Source organism: Propithecus coquereli, unplaced genomic scaffold (assembly GCF_000956105.1).
Source record: "Propithecus coquereli isolate 6110/MARCELLA unplaced genomic scaffold, Pcoq_1.0 Scaffold58, whole genome shotgun sequence".
In the NCBI taxonomy this organism is placed as follows: domain Eukaryota; kingdom Metazoa; phylum Chordata; class Mammalia; order Primates; family Indriidae; genus Propithecus; species Propithecus coquereli.
The window spans coordinates 5,538,519-5,556,964 of NW_012151729.1; the positions used below are offsets into that span (position 1 = coordinate 5,538,519).

General features: G+C 43.5%; 1 protein-coding gene across 2 annotated transcripts in view; it reads left to right on the plus strand.

Annotated features, from left to right (window-relative positions):
• DPYSL3 (dihydropyrimidinase-like 3) overlaps nt 1-18,446 on the plus strand; it is a 110,448-nt gene that overhangs the window by 36,125 nt on the left and 55,877 nt on the right. The window contains exon 1 of one of the 2 annotated variants that reach the window (XM_012658301.1): nt 13,207-13,552. The exons of the other annotated variant lie outside the window; for it this stretch is intronic. Within the exon in view, the coding sequence (XP_012513755.1) occupies nt 13,514-13,552 (39 nt within the window). The 5' untranslated portion in view covers nt 13,207-13,513. Of the gene's footprint in view, nt 1-13,206; nt 13,553-18,446 lie in introns of those variants that run through there. 2 annotated transcript variants of the gene reach the window in all.

An 18,446-nucleotide genomic window follows, 5' to 3' on the forward strand; every position in this document is an offset into this window, starting at 1 on the left:
TGACCTCAAAACTAGCTGAAAAACCCAACAAGAATGAAAAATGGCATGCTGCAAGTTCCAGGAGGATGCTGCAGAGGTCAGCTTCAGATGCATTTCATTTCGCACTGTTATTGATGGCTTGGAAAGAGGCCATAAACCTATTATGGTAATTATATCTGCAGATGAGGGTAAATAGGATGGTGTTATAGACACTAGTGAGGAAGAGACATAGTACAGAGCAACCTAGAGAGATTAGAAATATGGGCAGGAAATGAATAAATGAGATCAGCCTTGAAAAGTGGGAACATGCATCTGGAGAAATACATAATTTGAAAAACAGAGAGGTGCTTAAAGGCAGGGTCATACTTGGAAAGCAACAATGGTAAATAAGTCTTTGAGCTGGTATTGGTCCTGGATTTGTTTGTAACATGATGGAAAAATAATGCTCAGGCCTGGTGTGCATGTAGCTTTTTAGAATGCATTTTTTTTTCAAATGGAGGCATTTCCATTATTTTATTTGATCATCAGCTCAAAGATATTGGAAGCAAAGAATTTATTATCCATTGAAGAGATGAGACGAGATTAAATGACGTGCTTCCGGTTAATTTGTTAATAAAATAGACATGACTAAAACTTGAGTTTCTTGACTTATTTTTCTTTTTCTCTGTTCACTACAATACCTCCTCATTTTGCCTTGGATCTCAGAATAGTAATTATTTCTGGTTTAACATTCACCTATCTATTTCTTATATTGTGCACAATTTGATTTTATTAATACTTGAGATTGAGCATAGTATTAGTGAACCTTTGAACATGCAATGAACTACTCCCCTTCCCCCATACCTATAATATCTTTCTAGAATGAAGTGAGGCAGTGTTGTAGTGGATGTAGATCTCTGGATTAGAAGTCAGAACCCTATACGAATGGTGTCACTAACTGTGGGGCTGGGGTGGACAAACTGTGTGCCTTCTGTAGTCTTATGTGCTTCAGTTGTAGACTGAGTGGGTTTATCACTATTGTCTCATGGCATTGATCTCTTTGAAGATCTAAAAGAAGAATGAAGCTAGTGTAAACAGAGACCATGAAGCCTGAGAGGGGTCTGGGAGAATGGTGGACGGGAGAGAGAGAGAGAGAGAGAGAGAGAGAGAGAGAAAATATTATGTAAATGTATGCACTGAAAACACTTATTAGCATATGACAAGCAGGCAGATTTAAGTTTTCAAGAATAACCTCTGAATAATCTACTTCAATCCGTTCTCTGGTGCCCTTGTTATAGTGTCCTATCTTAATGTTGATCCTGTCATATTTTTCTTTTCCTTGGTAATGATGTATGAATTTCTGTGCAGGCTTATCTGCTCCTTTGGTACGGACAACAGGTAAGAACCAGTGCACGGAGATGTCTTTTTGGATTCTGCCAACATCATAATAGCTCCTTTTTCTTTGAGAAATGCCTCTGCGTCCACATGGGTGTACACATCTCAGCCCTGTTTATGTCCTGTGATTCCTCCATCCCTTCTCCACAGGTGATTAGAATGTAGGGTAGGTAATAACTGACCCAAACAGAGCCAATTGGAGATTCTTTCCAATTGGAAATTGGAACCAAGAGACACTTGTTTTATTCTCTCATTGTAATTAAAATGAAGAAACATGGAGTGGCCACATATGCAGAGAAAAAAAAAGTGGTTAATGTAAATAGAATAGAGAGAATGACAGTGTAGCTTCAGAGGGTGCTGTGGTTTGGATATGGTTGTTTTGACCCACCAAGTCTCAGGCTGAAATTTGATCCTCAGTGTTGGAGGTGGGGCCTGGTGGGAGGTGTCTGGGTCTTGGGGGCTGATGATCATGAATCGGCCGGGGCTACCCATGTGTGGTGTTAGCTGGAGGGTTCTCCAGTGGTCATAGGAATTTGGGCAGGGGAGCCCCCCAGTCTGTTCCTGATGGTAGGTGATTGGTTGCCTCAGATATTTTTCTTTTTTATTGGTGTTGTCATGGAAAATAGAGAACCTACATTGTGTTCTCAACTTAATTGGCTATTTTCTGTTTTATTTGAAAAAAATGTAATGTGAATATCAGCAGCTCTATCCATCAGCTCTCGTACCATCTTTTTATACTAGTTAAAGAGTACTTTATTAGCAAGGTCCTAATAGAATAGTCATCAGAGAATTAGCGCATCAAATCAAGTTTCTGTGACAAACATAGTTTCTACCTTTAGTTAAGTGAGATCTTTTACAACAAACTTTACAGCAATCTAGTTTCTTGTGATAAACTTTCAGTTGCAAAGTGTTAAGGGAAGAGACTTCAGTCTCCTATTTATTATTCCTTTCTATTATTCCTATTTATTTCCTTTGACTTTGGTCAAATAATTTGAAATGAATTTGGAAAATCTGTTTTTCTGTATTTCAGTCTCTGCTTTTTGCCTCTTATGTTCATATCTCCAGTGAAAAATTAGTGCCTGGACCTTTAAAACTGTCCAGGTACTCTGCCACATGAGCATTTGATACTGGACTTCCTGAGATCAGAAATCCAGGGTCTCATTTGGGATCAGGGTATGGAGGTAAACCGGTTCAGCAAAGAAGTACTCATTTTTGACACACCAGTTACGTGCAAGAGGCGCCTGTTTCTCATTACGTGGCTCCTTCGGGAATCGGTTCAGGACAACCTGTTACTAGACCCTTAGGCATATGTGTCTGACATTCCTACGTCTCCAAAAAAGATAGGGAACCAGAGGCAGAGGAGGCCCTATGGCCCCGGAGCATTTGCTGTAGCTGAGTACAGGAAACAGGAGGGAAAAAACACACAGCCAAAGTTCCTTCCTGGAGACGGATGGGAAACCTGGAAAATATAAACTGGGATTGTGGCCTTGCACTTGGGGGTTGGCTTTCTATTCTGAGCATCCATCCAAGAGTGAGTCTCGTACCATTGATCTGGGAGTGAGCTGTTTTGCTTTCCAGGGAGAGATCTGAATCCAGTCACGTGTGTTTCCATTCACCCAAGGGTGAAATTGATTGCACTTAACTGAAGATTCAGCAGCTCCAGTGCATGTTCCCAAACAGGCTTTTAACAGAGGGGCAGGGAGTTCCTGGATTCAATCTGCAGTTTAGGGCTCAGTGGGGGTGGGGCAGGGATGGGCTGTGGTGGGAGGTAGTTCCCTGGAGATAACTCACTGCTTTCTCAGTTCCGAACAGGTTACCAAAGACTGCTTCAGAATAGAACAACCTTCACCTCTGAGACAGAGAATCCTTATTGTTTAATTCCTAAATAACTCAGAGTCTCCAACAAGTCTGATGTCAGAAATTTAAATGACCATAAACGAGGCAGGTGGCATAAATAAATGGAAGCCAACCCTACGTAGAGGAAGAGGAAGCATCAGACATTATGGTTAATTGGAGAATACATGTTCGGTCAAAAGGCAGCCAGTATTCGACTCTAGCTGACGGATGCTAATGTGTGTTTATGAGTCCAGAATTGCCAGGTTTTTGAATTTTTAAACAAATCTAAATTCTAGTGTGAAACCTATAAAATTTAAAATATTGACTAAATAAAAAATGTCTCTCCATGTAAATATTCATTTAATATCAGTTTCACTGTTGCTGGTTGTGTTTCCTGGAAAGCAGATTCTGAGAAGGAGACTAGGATCTGCAGTGAATTGCTGCTAGGTCTACCCGATCTTATGACGTGTCGGGCCCGATAGAACCTAGCTCATGCTGGGCATTCTGCCTGCATGGTCACTTGATGACCCTGGTCAGGCCTTTCCATCTCTACCAGGGTCCAGTAGCACTCAAGGACATACGTTTTGAATAGTGCGTAATTGTCTGGTTTCAGAGTCCTGGGAGTCCAAATTATGATTCTTCTATTGGGACTTGCATCACCTCCACATGCATCTTTTCTTCCCACAGATACTGCCAATACCATAGGAGTTATTGGATCACAGGGCCAAGTGGCCGGGCTATTTGCACTGTAGCCAGATCTGCTGCAGAGCGCTTTCCTACTTCAGGTACCACATAAAGCTGACAGCCTTTTGTGTACGTGGGCCATAACACATTTTAGGTATGGAATATGTTGTCTCTAAATCTGAAGAGGCCTACCAGGCATGTGCTTCCTTCTTTGCAGGAGGAGTTGTCCAGTGAAATCTTTTGTCCTTTACTCTGGAGAAGGAAGTGTCATGGCATGCCCTAATCCACTGGACTCCTAAAATTTTACTGAGCTATCCAGCCCCTAAATCTTTGCAGACTTTAATCTCTCACTTTCTAGCATTCTTGTGTTTTAGGAAACCCTTCAATGTACTTACTTGTCATTGCTTGCTTATCTAGTCAGATTTTCATGATGTTATCAATAAAGTGTACCACTGAGATGTTCTTCAAGATGTCCAGACAGTCTAGATCTTTCAGGCTATATTATAATGGAGGGAAGGATAATTAACATAGCATTGGGTCAAGACCACTCATGTGCACTACAGTCTGCTCTAAGTGTGTGCAAACTGCTTTTGATCCCCTTGTCTGGTGGAGAAGCACCCATTCACTAGGTCAATGGCTGTGTACAATGTACTTGAGGCCATGCCAATCTGTGCTAGGAAAATATCACAGCTGCATAGGTTTGGATTCTTACTTGATTGAGTCTTGCTCTGGGATTTGTGTGGTTTTTGTGATGTCCAGACTGTTGAATTAAGTAGTGATATGATGGGGACTACCAGACCTGCATCCTTCATGCCTTTAAGGGTGCGGCTAACCTCTGCCATTCCCTTAGAATAAAAATTATTTATTGATTTATTATTTTGGGTGGGGGTAGGGATCAGTTTATAGCCTTCTGCTTGGTTTTCTCTACTTGATAGCTCTTACTCCACAGGCTAAGAAACCAACATGAAAGTCATGTTCATTGCCATATTTGTCTAATCAATTAATCAGTGGGGGTTGGGGAAAATGACCACTAGGTGGGTCTGTGAACCCAAGGGGCCAAATGTAAGCCAAATCGAGACCAGGAGTCCATTTATTACCTGATCTCCACATGTGAGCACTCTAACAGAGGAGATACGCTCTGGGTATCAATGTCAACTGGGAAACTGTATCTGTCAGTGCTCAAGATCTTTATGTGGTTTCTTTTCCTAGTTGACAGTGGCATTAGTATGTGGCCATAGGACCTCTTGTGGAAGGACTAAGGGAATCATTACTGTATATACTAGGCATGGTGTTATAGGCTCCTTCCTCCTAATAAACCAGCTTCTCCTTCAGTTAATAGATTGCAGGCCTAAAAGCTGGCTCAGATCCAGAATTTGGGCAAGGGATCATAACTTTTTAGTGGAGTGATTCTCCTTAGCCTCCTGATCATGAATCTTTGATTTATTTTGATTGCTACCTATATTAGTTTCCTATTGCTGCCATAACAAATTGCCATGCACTTAGAGGCTTAAAACAATACAGAGTTATTCTCCTATAGTTCTGGAGGTCAGAAGGCTAAAATGAGTCTACAGAGCTAAAATCAAGGTGTCAGCAGACCTTCAATCCTCCAGGAAGCTCTAGCAGAATATCTGTCCCTTGCCTTTTCCAGCTTCGAGAGGCTGTCTATATTCCTGGGCTCCTGGCCACATCTGACATCCTTGGCTCTGACCCTGGCTTCCTTCGTCATAACTCCCTCTCTCTCTGACTCTTCTGCCCTCCCCTGTCTTTATGAGGACCCTTGTGGTTCCACTGGGCCCACCTGGATAATCTAGGATTCGTCTAGGATAATTTCCCATGTCAAGATACTTAATAACAAAGTCCCTTTTGCCACGTAAGATGACATCTTCACAAGTCACAAGTTCCAGGGATTAAAATATGGACTTTTTTTTTTTTTTAGAGACTTTGTCTTGCTCTGTCGCCAGGCTGGATGCCATCATAGCTCACTGCAGCCTTGAACTCCTGTCCTCAAGCGATCCTTCTGCCTCAGCGTCCCAAGTAGCTGAGACTACAGGTGTGCACCACCACATCTGGCTAATTATTTTAATTTTTGTAGAGACAGGGTCTTGCTAGGTCTTGCTTGTCTTGAACTTTTGGCCTCAAGCGATCCTCCTGCCTCAGCCTCCCAAAGTGCTAGGATTACAGGCATGAGCCACTGTGCTCGGCAGGATGTGGGCATTTTAGGGGGATATTATTCTGCCCACCACACTGCACTTCTGGGCATCTTTCATCTATCTGTCTTGCTCCTAGGGACATTAAGCATCTCCATAACTTTTCAGGTCAGATCCTCCTGGCTACCACACTGGCCTTGGCATTTATTAGCATAATGCACCCACCTGGCTTCTGACAGTTAAGTGCTGCCACATGCCTCTGTTGTTTCAGAGCCTAGTTTTGTGGATCATTTCCTACCTCAATCCTGTGATTAAGTAATCTTTGCTAAATTTTTACATACGTAAGTGAATAACTGTATGAAATAAAAATGTGAATTGATACCGAGTCCCAAGTTCAAGTCCCTCCACTCCTCAAAAAACATCCAGTTCCACCTCCTTGGTTTTCTTATATGGGAATTTCACCTGAATAGCATGGTACCAAAGTGGTTTTAGTAGGAAAGGAAACTATTCCTATGGGGCATTGAATGTCCATAAGCCTGTATCTGTAGCTCACCTTAGATACTGCAAATCAGAATGGTATGCACTGGGCTGCCGTCTTTCCCAATCCCATGCACATAGATAGCTGAGAAACCTGGAATTCATTGCTGAAAGGTGATTCACAGCAACAACTTTGGGGGAAAAAAGTCTTTTAAAAATTTCTGAAGTTATTTAAATAAGTTAATCAATATTTCTCCGTATGATCTCCAAGACAGAGCTGTCAAGATTTTCTCCACTAGCATGAATGTAACCTCACTTGTGTGTCTAACATGTGCTGGGCCAAAAAAGGAGATCAACATACAATAATTTATCCCTCCCTGCTAACCTCACCCTGTAACTCTAGCCTGTGGCTTTGAAATGAGCTGCCATCTAAGCTTAGGGAGCAGGCTGGAAGCCTTCTCCATCTAGGGAGAAGTTTTGCACGCCTTTGCTCAAGCTGGTGTAAATTTGATTTTACAATCAATCACCCAATGGAAATGTTTTCGTGGCTGTTCTTTTTTTTTTTTTTTTGGCTTATGTGTATCAAAGACAAGCTTGTCAGTTTATTTAGCATGTAAACACCTAATAATAGCAGGCGAATCATCACTTTGATTTTCATTCTGTAACACTGGAATTACATGACTGAGATTTCCTTTGTTTGAATTGTAGGTAAAATTAAGAGACCCAAATTACTTAATTGGCACTTCTAAGATTAAATGTTTATTTATTTAATATTAGAATAGCCTACAACAAAGACCTAGTTTATAGATTTTTCCCCTTCAAAACTCTTCTATATTTATATTAGAACTATATTTTTTCTCCATCTTTCAAATCAGAACCAAGGGGAAATGTTTCCCCATGTTAATATAGCAAAATATAAATGCATTTTTAAAAAGTAGAAAACATTTTTAATGGTCAAAACTGTATTAATGGCTAAGTATTTATTGTAGATATTTTGGAGATTAAAAGGAAGAGAATATTCTGGACTTTCCCCTCTGTCTATTCAATTAATGTTCTCCCCATTGATTCTACTCTACTCCAAGCACTATAAAAGAGCTAGGGGCTACAAAGATAAATAGTACATACTCTCCAATATAAATGAGTTTAACAAAAAAAATAATCAAAACATTAAAAGTAATGGTAGGAATCGCTGCCATCTAATTAACTTACTTTGTACTAAGAGCTTTACAAGAATAATCTTATTTAATCTCCAATATGTTCACTGGCCTTTACTCCCCTATAGAGTGTCCTCCCTGCTCTCTTAATCAGCTTAGATCCCTTGCTTCGTCCTCAGTTCCCTTGAGTTTCTCTTTCCATTCTTAGCACTCATCTACAGAAACCCCTATTGTGCACCCTACCTGCTCCACACCTGCACATATGCAGCTGTGCACGGCTGGGGGAACATCCACACGCGTGCTTACTGGTCTGTCTTTAAATGCATGGCCACTATCTGAAGGGAATTTTTAGTGCTGCCAGATAATCATACCATATTTCCCTAGTCCCTTTACTGTACTGGAAAATGATTTCATACCAATTCCTCCTCCCCTCTCCCAATACTTTCTCTCCTACACCGTCTTAGCTGATAGCAGAGCAAATAGATGCAATCACAAGACAAATTCCATAATGTCCCTCCAGGAAATATTCCCAGCTACCTGCCTCTGTGCCAGTATACTCCTCTCTTTGGTTACTGGGGTTGAACTGGTCTTGCTCCTGGCTGAGGACAAGCCCTCCACTCAAATACCAGATGTCACCTGTGTTGCCTGTTCAAGAACGTCCACAGAGCAATTGTGCCATTTCTTCCCTGTCTCATAAAGTTTCCTTTCCTTACTGAATCAGCCCCACTGAATACAACCATGCTCTCAAATTAGATTCCACTTTCTCTGCTAGCTACTGCTCCATTTCTCTGTCCCTGTTTACAATAAAATCCTTTGAAAGAGTTGTCTATATTAAATGTCTTCGGTTTCCACTTGGATTTTCTCTTGAAAACACCACAGTGAGGTTTCACCCCCACAATTCCATTAAAACTGCCAGAGCAGTTTGCATAGTAGGTACTCGGTAAATATTACTTGAATAATTTAATACACCCTTACCAAAAAAACCCCAAAAAACAAAAAAAAAATCACAACCACTGGGAGGTGGGTATTAAGATACTCATTTTATAGGTGCTCTGGTCAAGGTTTTCTGTGACTATGATGGTGTTTTTCATCCACTGGTGAGTTATCAGTTCTCATCTCCCTTGACCTTTCTTTACAAAATGAACACATTCTCCTCCTTGAACTCATTTTGTTTCTCTACCTTCGGAATGCCACACTCTTATGGTGCTCCTTTATCTCCCTGACCATTGACTCTGCTGCTTTCCCCGGTTGCTCATGTCCCCAGGAGGCCTCCTTAGCCCAGATGTCTTTTCTGCACTCACTTCCTTCGTCATCTCTTCCAGCCTTGTTGCTTTAAATAACACCTATAGGCTGACAACTCTTAAATTTGTATCTCTGGTCGAGATCTTCCCTTAGATTTCTAATCTGGAATATCCATCTGCTTGCTGAACATTTCACTTGGATGTCTAACGGGAATGCCCACAAACATTCCTGAGCATTCCTCCCAATCCCATTCCTTCCACAAATTTCCCTGTCTCAGTTATGTACCTTCACCTTCATTGAGTTGCTCAAATGAAAAAAATTTAGTGTGATTTTTGATTCCTCTTTTTCTCACACCCTGGTCAAATCCATTAGCAAATACTGTTGGCTTTACATTAAAATATATCCAATATCTGATCATTTCTCACTGTTTCCTCTGTTATCATTCGGTCCAAGCTACCATCATCTCACTTATCCTTCAGTGATCCCTGCAAAATTCCACTTAGCTACCACTGTGAGGTAGCTAATAAGACTTTCATTTTAGAGATGAGGAAACCAAGGCTTAGAAAGTTGCAATAATTTGCTGAAGGTCATAGAAGTAGGAAGTGAGTGAATTGGAGTATGGACCAACATTCCTTTCAATCCCAAGTCCAGATCCTTAGACAATACATCATTCTGGACTCAAGTCCCTATTTTCCCTTGGAACTCAATATCAATTATTATTATTTTTAATAAAATTCTTTAAATTAACACAAAGCTTTTGATCTTCCCCATAAGCTTTGATGACATCTCCCTTTGAAGCCACAGCCCCCTAGTCAGCACTCAGGTACCAAATCTATTCTACTGAGCCATTCTTTGGCCCATATGTTGCCTTGGCATTTTCAGACTGTATCTTATTAGCAAAGTGATTCTTCACCATCTTGAATTCACCTGCTCTGAAATCTAGAATCAGGACACTCTAAGAAGCCATAGAGAAGCAAAAATAGATATTTCAAAATCTGAATTCTAACTACATGCCCTTTAGTTGCAGAAAAGTTCTTATTCCACCTATTAAGCTTTCTTCAGATATAATTTTTTAAATTTTTACCTTCACTCATCTGGTAATTATTGAGCAATTTGTAAGGGCAAGGCTCTGTTTCAGGCACTCAGTGAATAAAACAGATACCTAACCTGCCTTCAAGGAGCTTATGTTCTAGTGAGAGGAAGGAGGGTAATATCCCATAATAAATTAATATGTCATGTTGTAAAAAGTATTATGAAGATAAATAAAGCAGGGAAGGGAGCTAGCAAGTGACAGGTGGTACTCTTGAATAAAGGTATAAAGCAGACTTCATGAGATTTGGGACTTTATCATTATTATTATTATTCACTTCTGTACTACTGGCACCTAGAAAAACAATGGCATTTTGTAAGCACAAGGTACATATTGTGTGAATATTGTGAGAATGAAGGAATGAATGAATGAGTGATGGTGAAGAAGAGAGCCCAGTTAGGAGGTTACTGCAGTACTCCAGGTGATAGCCGTTGATGGCTAGACACGGAGAAACTTTGCAAATGGCAAGGAGAGACCATAGTCTGGATATATTTAAAAGGTAAAACCGATAGCATTTGCTAAAAGATTAGATTTGGAGTGTGTGAGTGTGATTGAAGGAGAGAAGTCAAGAATTATGCCAAACCTTTGTCCCTAGTAACTGGAATGGAGTAGCCATTGACTGAGGTCTGGGAGTATGGCAAGTTTGGTGGCCAAAATTAAGTTTCTCTGGGACTGTAAATCAAGTCTCTGACTCTGTGTCTTCCTCTCTTTCTCTCATAGTTTCCTGAGATATCTAAAGCCAAGCACTGCTGTGTATCCAAGGAAAACCATTCAGAGCCATTTTACTGTGGAAAACAGCCATATTGGTTCCACTCCTCTCTCTTGGCCAGACACAGAGGCATCCTGTGTTGATGGCTGTCTTTCTTATTCTTGGAATAAGAAAGGCATAGCCAAGGAAGGCTTTTTCCTTCAAATTCATCTTAGATGCTTTATTTTGATTTAAGAAAGTGAAAGATGATTGAAGAGGACAAAACAGGGGAAAAACAATGTTTTTTGTACATTTCTGATGATGGCAACAGCTTGAACCGATTAGCTGGTTATTATGTGTTCCTGTGCGTGGCTTGTCACAGTGGTCTGATCCGGAGGAACACATCGCAATTCTCATTCAGCATGGCCTTTTGCATGCAAACCTGACCTCAACAAGTTTAACCAAGTCTTGTAATTTGAAACCACATACGTACACACACCCACAAAATCATCAAGTGATCAAAAATATGGTATAAATCTATTTAGTAAAGAATATTCTGGATTATAATGACATTAGCAGAAGATATGACTCGGATGCAAGAAAGGCAAAGAAACCTAAGAAGTAAAAAAAAAAAAAGAGGGAGTAATATTTTTTTTTAAAGGATTGTAAATATCCCCTGTGTATTTTTCTTTTTCTTGAGAAAAATTTGCAAGATCCCTTCCAGCAAGTTTGGGGCAGTAAAATCTAAGGGAAAGATACTGAGAGAGAGCTCTGCAGGGTTCCACAGTATGTAGTTAATTCTCCTTTTACTCCGTTCTAAATATAATCCTCATTTGCATGCCAATCCCCAGAATGCTTTGTAATTTCACAACTCTTGGCTAGTGGTCTCAGCACTTATGCTTTAAGAACAAAGCAAATGTTTAGGGCGTGCCTTTGGCCTACTCTTTTTTTCCCCCCCTGTGTTTTGCAAGAGTATAGGGAGGTGACCTTTGCTTGGCATTCAGCCTCCTTTCCAGTGTATCACAGAAATAAAGTGGAGACTGCTGCGGACTCTTCCTGCGAAGACTGCATTTAGTCCAGTTACCCATCAATAACCAGAAGCCTGGATTAACTCACTTGACAGGGAGTGTTGGGTGGGGGGAGGGGGGGGATGTCCTTGGATTATGTGACCAGGCCGGTTCATTTCAGGATTATGGAAATCCCAAGCTGGAGTATTATGTACCCCCTTTCTGTGGGTGCCTTATATAGCTTCTCTATTGCAAGCAAGCCTTCAATTTAATGACAAGACGTCCAGAAGTGTGCTCAGTGGCCTGCCTTATGGAAATGTGAATTCAAGATCCCTAACAGACTGAGTCATGCTTAGTGTCATCTGCAGAATTTCTATTTAGTAGGATATTAGGATTTGGGAGTGGGGGTGGTAGGAGACCTGTCTTAAAACGATTTTCTAATTTTTGCATAGCAAGCCATTTTTTGTTATTTAAATGGTCTGTTTGGGATTATTTTTCGGGAGCGTTGAGGAAGCTCCCCCCACCCCAACCACCACTCAGACCCCACCCACAGTAGCCTCTCCAAGTAGGTCTCCCCTGGGCGTGTGATTGTAGCCTGTAAAAGGACAATATAGTCCAGCGCTGAAAGGCCGTGTTTTTGCTTCTAGGAGCATATTAACCTTTGTCAGCCAGCTCTTCCTACAGTAAACTCAGGATTGCGAGCAGGGCACGGGGTTCCTTACTGACAGGGAGCTATCGCAGTACTATTCAAAATCCATGGCTGCATACCAGGGACGTGTCTGAGTTTCTGCCTTTCCACGCTACAGGTGTTTTCTACTTTTTACTCACAGAGCAGCATTAATGCTCTTTATTCAATTCAGAGAGTCAAGCAATAGAGTGTCTTTAAAATATATATATATATATATATATTACTTTGAGAATATCCGAAAAATGCAGAGAATGGTTGATGACCGATGCCGTGTCCTCGCAGCCCTCCGAGAGCGAATCATTGCTTTACATTTTCCAACATGTATGTTCGCGGTCTCAGGATCCCGCAGGCCGGCCAGGCTGCACAGAGTCCCCCGGGTCTCGGCTTTCTCGGGGACGGCGCCGCTGTTGACACATCCGGCGCGCGGCGAGGCGGCGCCCGGCCCGCGGCTCTAACAAAGGCGGCGGCCGCCGCATTCGGCCGGCGCGGTGGCGGAGCAGAGCGGGTTCCGGGAGGGACGTCCGGGGCCGGCTCCTTCCTGAACCGAGGGTGGCGACGGTGGGAAATCGGACGAGGGGCTGACCCGAGGCGGTGGCGCCGGCGGGGGCTTGGCCCTCGAGGCCGGGAGGGCGTCGCTAGCGTTTCTGCACCCCCCGGCCGCCGCCTGCCCGCCCCGAAAAGTCCCTCGCGCCCCCTGGTGGCTGTGGAGCTGGCTGGCTTCGCCGCACTCGAAAGTCAGGAAAAAAAAAAGGAAGAAAAAGAAAAAGTGGGTGAGGCAGATGCAAAGAGGAAAATCAATAGGGATAAGTGAGAAGAGGGAGGAGTCGCAGATCAGCCATTCTTGTCTTACGGGGTCCCAGCTGGCACCGCAAAAGAATAAAAAAAACAAAACCCGGGCGTGAACGCGGGTGGAGGAGGGTGTGTGTGGCGGGGGGGCCGGGGGTGAAAGGGGGACCGGGGAGATTTACTATTGTCTCTGGCAGCCGCCGCGGGAGCCGGGGAGGGGGCGGAGGCGAGAGGAGGCGGCGGCCGCGGCCAGCGCACCATTCACTCCACCTGATCTCGGGGCGCTGCGCGCTGAGGAAGGCGCGGGCGAGCAGGAGCAGAAGGAGGGAGGGAGGCAGCTGCTGCAGCCACCGCCGCCACCATGTCCTACCAAGGCAAGAAGAACATCCCGCGGATCACGGTGAGTCCCCGCGCCGGGCGCCGCTGCCTGCGTCCCTCCCTAGCTCGCGCGCTGCCCGCTGCGCCGCGGGAGGGGGCGGCTTGGATCCCGCCGGCTTCCCTGGCCGGGTCCCCGGGGAGGGACGGGGACCCGGGTCCGGGTGGTGGAGAGCGGCGGTCAGTCCAGCCGGCGCGGCGGGCGCCACACTGACTGAGCGACCCTGGGGCTTGGGGAAAACAAAACAAAGAGAAAACCCAAACAGTGGCGCAGAGAACTTTGGACATTTACCCTCCTTTCCCACCGCCAGTAGTTCTCCGAGAGTGCAGGGCTCACGACTCCCCCTGCACCCCCGCTCCACCTTAGTGTCGGTGTGTGCTGCCCCAGGTTGAGGTGCTTTTTGTTTAAGGATCTTTTTGGCGAGGGATGGAGAAATGACACCTTTCCCCAGGGGTACTTGGCAGCCCGACCGCGCCCCTCTCCTAGCTCCAGCCGCAGGGCTCTGCCCCCCGTGCCGCGAGGGTGGTGGGGAGTCTGGACCACCTGTCCTCGCCATGTCCCCTTCATTCCTGCGTTCAGCCCGATTCATGTTTCGGTATGTCATATTTGGGACTATACAGCTAACGTGGCTACAGTGGGGATGATCAACTTTTTGCCCTCGATGCATTTTACATTTTTCATTTCATTTCTCCCCACCATCCCAGGAAAAGCCTCAGGTTTTTAAGGCAGATTTTAGTTTGCTGTCGATGGTGCACGCCGTGTGCATGCCATATCCAGCCCATTGTGTGCAAGACCGAGCCACCGCAGCCGGCGGGTGTCAGATGCGCTGGGTGTGCGCCTAGGGCGGGGTGGAAAGGGGACGTGCCATTATCAGGTACTGAAACTCGGTCTTCACTGGCGTCCAAGCAGGGCGCTCTCCTGGGCAAAATACCGCGCCCCAGCCTGGGATTCCTCGGTGATGCGCTGAAATGATACTCCCGAATAGTAGGGACATATGGCAGGCTGGGATGGGAATTTAAAGAAAACCACAAAAAAATACTGACATTTGTTAGCTTAGCGCGAAGCCGTGCGGTTGTGCTTTGTCTATCCTGAATAGGATGGAGTGTGAGTGTGTGCGTGTGTGTGTGTGTGTGTGTGTGTGTGTAGTGGGGGAATGGGTGGCTACTCCATCTTTGCAAGGCGAACAAAGGAAGTGATCAGCTGGCCCCTGGGAGACTCTGCAGCCGCCCCAGGGCAGAGCTTTACCTGCCTCAGTAGTTAATTTGCCCGGGTCTGCCAGGTTTTATTGTGGACATGAGTCTGTTTGCACTTGTTCTGTTGTGCCTGAACACCCTATGTGTTTCTGATTGAGATTCAGGACCTTCCCCTCCACAGGCAGGAAGAAGCTTCTCTTGCCCCTAATGCACTTTATTGCCAAGTGGTTTATTGCCATTGCAGCGTTGTACCTTTTGCGTGCACCTGAGCTGCACTCCACACAAATGCACCCCACCCCTCCCAGCTGTCCAGCTGGTCGTAGGGAAGAAACACTCCCCAGGGAGGAGAGTTGAAGTGGGTTGGATCCTTTTGCCTGGTAGAGGCTTTGGGTTTAAACCAGTCCTCCTTCACCACTACCTGATACCATTCACTTGCCATTATTGAAGAAACATTGTGGATCTTTTACAATGCACATTTTCTCAGTGTCAATTGTCTTGTCTTTGCAAAGAGCTGTGGAAGGTGTCATTTAAACAAACGCTGATTGGGACAAAAGCTCAATTTTTATACTTATTTGCCTAACTCAGGAGATCGAGCCACAGTTCTGATGCTATTGTAGGCTGGAGGTATGCTGCACGTATATGCCACTTGCTTTGCATACTGTATGCATGTACCAATTTTCCTGTTTGGGATAGGAAAAGAACTGATATTTTTTTCTCCTAGACTGCAGTGGTTGTTCTCAGCCTGTGTCATGACATTGAGGGCCACGCCCATTCTTCTAGGTATCATTTACGCCACATTTAATGAAAGATAAAGAAATTCAGCCTTGATAACTTGCCTTCAAAGCCCCAGTAAAGGTGGTTGTGCCCTAATGCCAGGGCCAGATTTGCAACGGGTTCCCTTTTGTTTCTGTTTGCATGATCTTCCCTGGGGTACATCCTTCATTTTCAGTGCAGCTTCCATCCTTTCTCTCTGCGTGTGGGGCGTGGTGCTGCATAGCAGCCTCTGCCTGGAAGCTGGGGCTATGTCTCCAGTACCAGTAATAGGAGTGGTCAGTGGCTGTGAATTTCTTCAAGCCAGGCTGCCTTGTATTCATTGTTAAAATGAGGGGGATAAAAGAAGGAGCATGGCAGGAGAGGGGTGTTGGTTTTTGCAGATAAGAATCCATTTGTCATTTTTTTTTTATGCTTTGTGTTTGTGTTTCCAAGAAATGGGATTCTATTTTAGAATAAAATATGTTTGTATATCTGCATGTCTATAGAAGATTACGGTTATCTATATACTATAAGTATTAACATGCCCTTTCTAGATATAGTTAAAAACATAAAAATATGGATGCAGATATACATATATGGAGAATATTATTAAAGTTCTAAATATAAAATATGTCTCCTACTGTCAATTCTAGTACATTTTTAAATGGTAACATTATGGAATTTGAATTAAATTTCCTATGTCCTCTCTATTCCTTTCTGTGAATGCTGCCCCACCCAATAGCTGAGGTGTCACTATAAGCTGAGGACTGATGGGGGCAGTCTTTCTTGGCTCTCTACCTTCTGCCTCCTTAGGCACGACCCTCTGCCACCATTTTGGGGCCAGAATAGGGTTTGGATTTTGTTGTTGTTGTTGTTTTCCCCTTCCACCTATTTTTGCTGCCCTCCTAAGATTAAAGCATTCTTACTATCCTGTTTTTATCGATTTCCTGGGGGGAACTCGCTGGGCCTTTCCCTGTGAGTAGCTCAGTTCTCAGATCTTCTCAGGTCACCTATGTGGATCATCTGCTCTATCACAACACTAGCCATTGCTTCTAAATGCCAGAAACTGGCAGTTTTGGGGCTTCAGCAGATCAGAGCAGGGGACCTTGTATCCTCACTGTCTAGCACAGTGCCTGGCACATAGATACCTATAATGATTGTCAGTTAAATGAATGAATGAATTGAAAGTCATTCCTAATAATAATAGCTCATGCCTAAGTGTTTATTTTCCATCAGGTATTGTGCTATGTGCCTTACATACATTGTCTCATTTAATTCTTGAATCAATCAAAACTGTCAGAGAGGTACTATAGCTATCCCTATCTTATAGATTAAAAAAAGCCTTAGAAAATCAAATGTCATTTGCTTAGGATCAGAGATAAAGTAAGTGTTAGAGGCAGGACTCAAACCTACATATACAGCTGAAATCAAAATGCAGATACATCACCATCACACTCCTTTTGGTGGCTCTGCTTCTATTATCACTGTTCCTTAGCGTTAGTAGGGCAAATGGTTTACAGGCTATCTCCACTGCTGGAAGAACTTGTAAAACATATTTTTTTCTGCCACCATCAACAAATCCATTAACGTGGATTTTTTACCATTTGTAGTAAGTAAATATAAGAAAAATGTTTGGAATAATAATCACCTTATAAATTGTACAAGTAGAAAATTTTGATAAGTTACAGTCATTGTTTTCCTCTGATATTAGCTACAACTTGAAGCTGACCACAGGAGTAGTCAGTGCCCTAACACTTAGGCTCCAGTGCTTTCTATGTATTTTCTTATTGGAATCTTCACAAATACCCATTTCCCAGTTAAGGAGAGTGAAGGTAAGTGAAGTCAGTTATCCAGAGTAACACAGAATTTTGGAGCAAATCTGGAAATCAAACTCAGGTCTTATTCAGCTTTAAAGCCAAAGCTGCCCTGATGCAGCAGCTGCCTCTCAGAGGCACCTGCAGCTGAGATTTTCAAAGGTGTGGCTAAAGAGCTCCAGAATCCTCTCCGGGAAACAAATTATAGAGAACTGGCTTTCTGTAACTACAGTACTAATTGGATCTCTGTAAGTACTATCTTGTAGCTAATGCAATCCCACTACATTGGAAGTTGGGTTGTGTGGGTGATGTTTGAGAATTGCCGGAAGACACAGCCTCAGTTAGGAATACGACCTGGAGAGTTCAGTCTAGGGCATGTAGTCAGAGCTCCGTGATTTCACTTGAAAGGGTGTGATTGTGAGTGTTGTGGGTGCCGGGGAATTTTTTTTTTTTTTAAAGAAGGGGCCTTATGAACTGGAGGAGCACTCAGATCTCTGCAGCAGTTGAGCTGGGGCCTAGGAGTATTCTAGAACCTGAGGAAGGGACAACTGCAACCCCACCCCTAGATCTGTGTATTCCTCCTCTCGCTTCAATAGGTGTCACGTAAGAATGGGAGGAAAATATTAGGAGATGGAGGACTAGAATTTAGGAGACCAAAAGAAAAGGAATCACCCAAAACCGGCTCTATGTGTGTGAGGCATTTTGGAAGGGAAACTACAGAGTAAAAGAGGGAAGAAAAGTATCAGACACTGAGGAATGGAAAGCATCTTAGATATCTGGTGATTGAAATCTCAGCCTAGGCCCTGCCTGGGGTTGTTAATTTGTTACTTTATATTTTGAACAGGTATGTGGTGATTCCTAGGAAGGTTATTCCTTTTTCTCAAATACTAGCAAAATGCCTCAGGTGTGTAAGGAGCTCAGGGTATCAGTGGCTGTGACTAAACCCGCTGGGCACAGGGGAAATGCTGAAGAAATCGATTTCCTGAGAGAATTCAAGTCTATGTGGCAGAACCGTCAGTTTACGGATAAAAATTCTCCCTGCTTATCCTACTGGCCTATCGAGAGGCTCAAATGAAGTAGTGACCGTGAAAGTGGTCTGTGAACCCCGGATGTATTCAAGATAGTAAACACATTTATTTATAAAATCTCAACTACTTT